Source organism: Andrographis paniculata, unplaced genomic scaffold (assembly GCF_009805555.1).
Source record: "Andrographis paniculata isolate CXL003 unplaced genomic scaffold, ASM980555v1 Contig79END, whole genome shotgun sequence".
Taxonomy (NCBI): domain Eukaryota; kingdom Viridiplantae; phylum Streptophyta; class Magnoliopsida; order Lamiales; family Acanthaceae; genus Andrographis; species Andrographis paniculata.
In genome coordinates this window covers 3,809,830-3,818,651 of record NW_026137616.1, presented here as the reverse complement: position 1 = coordinate 3,818,651, position 8,822 = coordinate 3,809,830, and the positions used below count along the sequence as shown (strand labels likewise).

General features: G+C 35.5%; 2 protein-coding genes across 3 annotated transcripts; one reads left to right on the top strand and one right to left on the bottom strand.

Moving 5' to 3' along the window:
• Positions 1-1,667: 1,667 nt before the first annotated feature.
• LOC127240440 (pentatricopeptide repeat-containing protein At4g14050, mitochondrial) lies at positions 1,668-3,745 on the bottom strand. The gene has a single exon (XM_051259134.1). The coding sequence runs from the start codon at positions 3,526-3,528 to the stop codon at positions 1,684-1,686; it is 1,845 nt and encodes a 614-aa protein (XP_051115091.1). The 5' UTR covers positions 3,529-3,745; the 3' UTR covers positions 1,668-1,683.
• A 1,675-nt stretch (positions 3,746-5,420) lies between these two features.
• On the top strand, positions 5,421-7,256 carry LOC127240239 (protein transport protein SEC13 homolog B-like). 2 transcript variants are annotated; one of them, XM_051258794.1, is made up of 2 exons: positions 5,421-5,566; positions 6,102-7,256. In XM_051258794.1, exon 2 carries the CDS (start codon positions 6,130-6,132, stop codon positions 7,033-7,035), a length of 906 nt encoding a protein of 301 aa, XP_051114751.1. In that variant the 5' UTR covers positions 5,421-5,566; positions 6,102-6,129; the 3' UTR covers positions 7,036-7,256. The 2 variants fall into 2 exon arrangements, with proteins under 2 accessions (XP_051114751.1, XP_051114752.1); XM_051258795.1 differs by having other exon boundaries at positions 5,457-5,669.
• The last annotated feature ends 1,566 nt before the right edge of the window (positions 7,257-8,822 follow it).

The window sequence follows — 8,822 nt, the reverse complement described above, 5'->3', positions numbered from 1 at the left end:
AAATATCATGTATATACTTTCGATAACATAATGTAATATATGATCAAGATTTGAATAAAATTTGAACTATAATTAACGTAATTTTGTTAATTATGGTAATGTTTGTAATTTATATCATATCAATTTCTTGTTCGAATTAAACTAATTATTTAAATTAAAATTATTACAAAAATATTTTAATTTCGTAAAAATGTGTCAAAGATAATAGATATAAAATTTGATTATACAAATAACTTGTACAACAAACATTGTATAGCATAAAATCATCACAATGTAATATGGTCAAAATTTGGATAAAATTTGAAATCATATAATTTTTTAATTATAGTTACATTTCTAATTAATGCGATGTTATTTTTTATTTTTTATTTTTGAATTACTTCAATTACTTATTTAAATTAAAATTATTTATAAAAATTTCTCTATCCAAATTTACAAATTTAATCTCATTTATTGATATCCATTGAATCGATCATTTAATCCAATCCTACGACTATAGTAAGTACAGTTCTGATTCTTGAACAACCTATTTTATGATGATAATTTTATGATTATATGATGACCGTTACCGTACTTATTTTACTATAGCTATCATATTGAATATTCATTTTGTCGAATGGTTCACACATAACGGGTAGATTTGTAATTTTATTTTACTTAAATAATTTACAATAGTGCATGCTAAAATATTCGAAGAATCATGATGTATGAAATATGTTTGTGTGTTTTTCAATTCATAGTATAATATAGGTTATTATTCAAATAAATCACCATGATATTTGAGGATCGAAAATTGGAGGAAATCCAGTTGTTCAAGATCCGTGAAATTTACAAGAACATTGAGGATATATGTCGACGGTTAGTAAACTCATATCATTGAAATCGAAGTCCATCTCCTCGAGCACGCCGTCTCCGGTGCCGTTGTTGATCAGAGGAACACGGAGAGAATCCGATTCAAACCATCCGAAGGTAACATTTCATTACAAAAAATATCTAATTAGCTACAATATATTTAATTACGAAATATTTTTGTAGTTGATACGTGTCATTTAGCAAGAAAAATTAATTTCATTGCAAAAATAAATTATGTACTACAAAATTAATTTCACAGCTAAAATTTTTTTTACTAGAAAATTATATCTTCACAGTAAAAAAGTTTTAGCTAAAAAATTATTTTTCATACCTAAAATCATTTGATTAAAAAAATCATAGATATTTTGTTGTTAAAACTCTTTTGTCATGAATTTTAATTTTATAGTGAAAGAATTTAGCTAAAAAATCATATTTTTGTAGCTATATCTCTTTTTTTAACTTTCATTGCAAAAAATTTATTTTTTTGTTACGAAAGTCATATTTATTATAAAAAACTTTTAGTATAAAATTAAAGCGTATAATTATTTTCTAAAAAAAAATTGACAAAATAAGTAAAACGGAGTGAGTATGACATTATATTTTAGAAAAACATAAATATAATTTTAGGGACAATCATTATCGTTATAAAAATATGTATAGAAATAATCTTACATCCATTATTATTATTGGTGAATTTAATTTTTAAAAAATATAAATAATTTAATAAATGTATAAAATTAAATTTACATTACTACCGTATCAGAAGTTCAGAACTAAATATAAATATTAAAAAAAAAAAAAAAAAAAAAGCTTTCCTTGGTTGTATTTCATTTACCAAAAGTCACTACAAGAACATTTGCCGTCTCTAAAATGATGGTACCTATTCGCGTCCCTCACGACAATCTCTCTCCGGACAATGTCGCATATAAACTTCAAGACAACATGACAATCGTCGCAAATACGAAGGTTCTTGATTACCCGGACCGGTTTCTCCGGCGGGCCGCCGCCGAGCAACGCGTAGGCGACGGCTTGCCTCTCACTATGCCAAAATAATTGCCATTCCTTGTCGTGTTGCTCCATATTGTGCAACACGACTGTAGTATCGGGTACATAGCCTCGTTTCCTCATCTCAGCTTCTAATTCCTTCAACAGTGCAAAAATCTCGTCCTTCATAGGATAATTTCCCGTCTCGCCAGCATAGAACACTCGACTATCATTCCCTAAATCGACCCAACTATATCCGGGTTTCTTTCTTCGATCTAAGCCCATCATTGATTTCCTCACCGTCGAGACACGGTCCCACATCGCGGCACGAGCGTAGACATTCGACATTAACACGAACGTCGACGGCGATTCGGGTCTCGTTTGGAGCAAATCGTCGGCGATTCTTACCCCGATTTCCGTTCTCCCGACGCGTATACAAGAACTTAGTAAAGAAGCCCACATCGTCTCGTCTGGCTTGAACGGCATAGATTTGAGCACGTTCTCGGCCTCGTCGATGTCTCCCGATCGACTATATAGATCCAACAAGCACGTGTAATGTTGTAGGCTCGGTCGTAGTCCGTATTCCTCGACCATCGACTTGAAAATCGCTCGACCCTTTTCGACTAAGCCGACGTGGCTACACGCGTATATTAGCCCCGTGAACGTTACTTCGTTTGGCTTCAAACCCGTCGAAACCATGTCGTCGTACAACGACAACGCTTCCTTGCCTCGACCGTGCTGCGCCATCCCGACTATAATAGATGTCCAAGAAATGATATCCCGTTCCCTCATGTCGTGAAAAATTTTACTCGCCGACGATAGGTCGCTGCATTTAGCGTACATATCGATCAAAGCATTCGTAACGTACGCGTTCGACGCGTACCCGAGACGTAAAACTAATCCGTGCGCTTGCTTACCGAGCTCCAACAACGCTAAACTAGAAGAGCCGGCGATCAAGCTCGATAAAACAAAGGGATCTTCGATATCCACTCCGTCTCTCCTCATCTCACTAAAAATCCTAAATGACTCGTCGGTATGCCTGCCTTGGACGAACCCGGATATCGCTGCGGTCCATGTTCGCAAATTCTTGCACGGCATTTTGCGTAGGAGCTCGATCACTACGCCCTCCCGTCCGACCATCGCGTAGCCATAGATCAAGCTCGTCCACGACACTACATTCTTCGACACGATGGATCCGAACACTTTCCCGGCTTCGTCCGGCAATCCGCACTTGGCGTAGAAATCGACCAACGAGGACTTGACTACGTCGTCCTTGCAATACGGCGACACTGCAAACTGCGCGTGCAGCTGCCGGCCGACATCGACGGCAGGCAGCATGGCGCAGGCGCGGACGACGGTGGCGAAGATAAAGTGGTCGGGGCTGATGTCGCCGGCGCCGATCATGCGAAAGAATAGGAGGAGGGCGTGGGCGGGCATGTGGAGATGGTTGTAGGCAGTGAAAAGGGAGGCCCAGGAGGCTAAGTCCCTGTGGGGCATTTCGTCGAACAGTTGGAGGGCGTCGTTGAGGAGGCGAGCTTTGGCGTAGAGATGGATGAGGGTGTTGGAGTAGAGCGGGCCGTGGAGGTGTGCGCCGGATTTGACGACGATGGCGTGGAGATTCTTCGCTTGGATTGGGCATTGACATTGTTTGATGTGGCGCACCAACTGTTTCAATCTGTTTGCTGCTGTCATATAGTTGAACACTAACAGAGGATAGAATCCAATCCAATCCAATCCAATCCAATCCGAGGTTAGTTAATTTGAATATGAACATATATATATAATTTTAAAACATACGCCATTTGTAGGGGAAGAAAAAGCAGTGTGTCTGTGCTGGTTTTGTTGGCCCCTGTGGATGAAGAAGAAATGGATAAATATCAAAATCCAGAGCTAGAGCAGATCCGGCTAGCTTCATTCTTTCAGAGAAGGGGAAAATGTTGTAGAGAAAGGTTTATTTGGGCATGTTTTTTTACCCTGGCATGGAGGAACTTACTGCTTCTGCACTGTAAGTCCGAAGTTACCGTGAGACTTTCTTTATCCCCCTACCCACTTTAAATTCAAAAATTACAGCTCTTTGTAAAATAATTATAGTTTAATTTTAAAATTTTAAATTTAATATATATTTATTATCTATCAAATTAATATATATCAAAACTCTTTAAATTCAAAAGCAAATCTATATATAAAAGATATTTTAAAATTCAAATAAAAATAAATTTCAATTTCAAATTTTCACACACTATGCAAACGAAACACACCTTTTATTTATTTATTTTTACACCCACAAACTCACATAAGTTGCTAATACTCCATTCCTCTCGTATAAAATAGTAATAAATTTTGTAGATACGAAAAATAAAGGATAATTTAATAAATAATTAAAAAATATATTAATAAAAATAATTAATATATAATAAAAATAAATTATAAATTAAATTTAAAAAATAATTTAATTAATATTAAAAATTTTAAATTTTAAATTTTAAAATATAACTAAAAAGTATAATTATATTTTAAAAAATAACAAATTCATGTATAGGACCAAAATTAAAAAATGTGAACATTTTATTTTATGTGAGATGGCTAGGTAATAATTTTACCGAATTTTTTTTAGAGTTATTTGATTTTTGGGTGTATTTGTTTGGGGTTTTGGATTTTGAATTGGGATTTGAATAGTAAAAATTTTGAATTTGAATAGTTGTATGATGTGATATAAATAAGTGTGGTGCGATGTTTTGAATGTAAAATTAATTTTTAATATAATATAAAAAATAAAAAATAAAAGTTTAATTTGATATTTTTAAAAAAAAAAATTGAATGAACAGTATAAATCCAATCCAATCTCCCGACCAAACACACCCAATGTATCCTAATTGGATGTCTCCTCAAATATGTTAAAACTTCAATTGTTTTGTTAGATTTTTTGTATTGGTAGAACAAAAGTAATTAAATTTTTTTACAATAAAATTAAAATTAATGATTTTTTTATAATGGCATTGACCATTTTTTTTATTTTTCCCTTGTTAAAAACTAGGGATGTCAAAAGTAAACCCGACTCGAAAAATCGAACTGGTTCGATCAAAAATTTTTCAGGTTCGGGTTTGAGATTTCGGGTTTAAAAAAAATCGGGTCGATTCGAATCCGAAACGAAAAAAATTTGTGTCGTGTTCGGGTCGTGTTTCGGATTTACATGATAACCTGAAATATAAAAATCAGTTTTGAGTTTCATTTTTCGGATTGATCTGAAATTTTTTTTATTATTATTATTTTTATTTATAATATTTATATTATTTTAAATATAAAATAATATAAAAATTAAAATAAAAATGATATTTTTTAGGTCAATTTAATTTTTTTAAAATTTTCGAATATGTTTCGTGTCGGGCTTATTCGGATTTCAAGTGACCTGAAACTAATTCAGGTCAAGGTCAGATTTCGGGTTGACAATTTTTTTCGTTATCCCCATAGCTCAACCCGACACAAACACGACCCAAAAACACGAATAGACCCGCCTGTCAAAAACAATTATATTTTGGAAAAAAAGAAATCAATAAAACAAAATTAGATAGGCGTATTGTGAAACAAAATTAAGGTAAAACTTCAAACAGAAGAATACATCAAGTGGGATAAGAACAGAACAAAACAGAACAGGGGAATTGAAGCTGGGAGTTCTCTTTGTTTTGCACCCCTTACCACACAATTCGATCCGCAATCTCTCTCTCTTTCTCAGGTAGAGTTCCTTTCGTTTTTTCATTATTTCAGCAATGGACTTGGGGAATTTCGTTTCGTTATGAATTGTCGAGACCTGGGAAGATTAGAACTTTTTAGATCCGGTTCGTCTATTTTATACGCACGAGTTTCGGGCATTAATCTGAACTTTTCCGATGCGTTTTGATTTGTTTAATAAATTCGACTGATGGTTGAGAAGATTGATTACTGGTTGAAAGTCCGGTTTTCTATTGTGAATGAATGAATGATCGATCTGGATATAATTGTGTGTTTTGAAATTTGTGTGTGATTAGGAAATAGATGTTTTATCAAAAATATTACTCTCGTTTAGCTGAATCAATGTCTCTCTTCATTCCAATTTTGTTTTTCCGCTTAATTCCCCTTGGTTTTCAATGTTTGGAATTTGGAAATCTTAAGATCTCAACTGATTTGTTTATTGCAGAATAAGTGTGATTGAATTTGTATGAATTTAGTTTGGGGATTTGTTTATGGGATCAATGTATAGTGTTCTAACTTTATTTCCAAATGTGTTGAAGGCTTAAACTTTAAGAAAAGAAACAAAAGATGCCACCACAGAAGATAGAGACAGGTCATGATGCTGTTGTTCACGACGTGACAATGGATTACTATGGAAAACGAGTGGCAACAGCGTCTTCCGATGCCACCATTAAAATTGTCGGAGTTAACAACAACTCTTCCCAGCATTTAGCAACTTTGAGCGGACATCAAGGTCCGGTCTGGCAGGTCACTTGGGCGCACCCCAAATTTGGCTCACTGCTTGCTTCCTGTTCCTACGATGGTAAAGTGATCATCTGGAAGGAAGGTAATCAGAACGAATGGTCTCAATTCCAGGTCTTGTACCACACCTCGTCCGTCAATTCCATTGCTTGGGCACCTCATGAGCTGGGGTTGTGCTTGGCTTGTGGATCCTCTGATGGAAATATCAGCATCTACACATCTCAACCAGACGGCAGCTGGGACATGACTAAAATCGACCAAGCTCATCCTGTTGGGGTGACCTCTGTTACATGGGCTCCACCAACTGCTCCTGGTGCATTGGTTGGATCCGGGATGCTCGAACCTATTCAAAAGCTGGCCTCTGGTGGCTGTGACAACACTGTGAAGGTTTGGAAGCTGTATAATGGGAGCTGGAAAATGGACTGCTTCCCGGCCCTTCAAATGCACTCTGATTGGGTAAGGGATGTTGCATGGGCCCCGAATTTAGGGCTTCCAAAATCCACCATTGCAAGTGCTTCTCAGGATGGTACGGTTGTGGTATGGACTGTAGCCAAGGAAGGCGATCAATGGGTTGGTAAGGTTTTGAATGACTTCAAGAGCCCTGTTTGGAGGGTGTCATGGTCGCTAACTGGAAACTTGCTCGCTGTGGCGTCTGGGGATAATAACATTACACTGTGGAATGAAGCCGTTGATGGGGTGTGGAAAGAAGCGACCACTGCACTCAACCAATAGTCTCCAGGTTCTTTTACTGTTCAAAACGAGTTGATTTGTTTTGTTTTGTTTGTGTGGTTAGACATATTTAGAAGGACCATTTTAGTGATTATATTTCTCTGCATCTTTGTTCATTTTAGTTGAATTATTCTGTGGTCGCTGGATGCCTGTATACTTCAAGTTTGTCTTGATTAGACTACTATACATTTATTTTGGGCTTCTAATCGTTTGTGTTGTTTTTATTACTGAAATTGCTTTGATTGTTACTTTTATGAAGTAAGGCTCTAACATCTGTTTGGATGAATCCTTTCAGAAGTCATCTAATTAACATGCCATCCTTTCAATTCTATATTTTCTTGTTATCATCGTTCCTGAGATGATCTAGCGTTACCATCATATTGGTGTTTATCATCTCTATTTTCAGAGTCAGTGCAAGAGTCAAGATTTTGGTTCAGATACAGATTATCAACTTGAATTGTGAACTTCAGTACTAGTCTGATTTCCATAGCTTGAGATGAGGTTCCGGGGTTACTTGTAGTCAAAGCAGGTGGATTAATGCTTGTGATAGGTAGGTCATCATCTTCGTCTTCCTGATTCATATCATCAGAAATTGAATCATTAGTATGATAGAAAAATAACATTAGCAGATTCTGTTACCTTTCTTGTGTGTTTATTTAGCAAGTACTTTTATTTGAATTAAGAAATATTACTTCCTCTGATGGGAGCCAAACTTGCATAGTTGAGTTATGGCATTAGGGATATAGTATTTGCGGCCAAATGTCTGAAATAAAGAACATTCATATTTGCTTATGTTTTCCAACTTTGTTTTCGCACTATTCATTTAAAAAATCCCCCTTCACATCCAATACCTATTTTTCAATTAAAAAAAAAAAAAAAAAACATTTTCTATTGAAAACATCACATCCGACACTTACTTACATGGCATTCTATACTTATTTTCCATTTTCCTCTCCAGATTTGGTAGAGAGTATGTTTCATGTTAGTTCATAAGTTTATACAATTGATGGTATAACATGTTGTATTCACATCTTCAACCTGTAAACTCTTGATTATATATTTTGCCATTGAGCGTTCCGTATCTTGTAGAGTCCGATATTTTCTTCCTTTATGTGTCTCTGGGGCAGAATACTTGTGTTTGATGCTGAGGTCATCATAGAACCTTCCAAAATGTTGGTTATCATATTCTGTTTCATGGCTTGTATGGATTCTTGCGACTTTTGAAACGTGTCCGCACACCTACCTGCTGGCTGCGTGTTGTTTAGACGTTCCGGACAGCTTGTATCTATTTACCTTTTATCATGTGAACATGGTTTCGGTAGTTCTCTTACAGTTCCACTACTACTCAGGTTAATTAGAGATTGGTTATTTACATGTCCAAGTCAATAATTTTGTGCAAGTTTAGCTCATTAAGCATGTTAGTTGGACCTAGTAGCCTTTCAATGACTCCCTTTGATCACATCATATGTATAGATCAAGCAGTGTCAAAATATGATTCACATTTGTTAGGAATGTTAAGAAGGGATCCGGGTTTTCATCCCAAAATCAATTGGTGATAGGTGGAGTGGCTTTCACCGAGTTCCCACATATTAACCAATGTGAGACAATATTCAACAAGAAACACACGAGGACAAAATACCTGATTTGGGTTGTTTCATGACATTTTTTTTTTTAAACCAAGTTGTCTGTCTTTTTCACATTCAGATTGAATTCATCGATCATTGTCAACCCAGGTGGCTTGTATAATCTTCACATTCATGACAAATGATTCCATTATTTGGATTTGGCCT

What these genes read in the sequence shown, in the direction of transcription:
- LOC127240440 (XM_051259134.1), bottom strand. Translation starts at nt 3,528, where the DNA reads ATGACAGCAGCAAACAGATTGAAACAGTTGGTGCGCCACATCAAACAA.
- LOC127240239 (XM_051258794.1), top strand. Translation starts at nt 6,130, where the DNA reads ATGCCACCACAGAAGATAGAGACAGGTCATGATGCTGTTGTTCACGAC.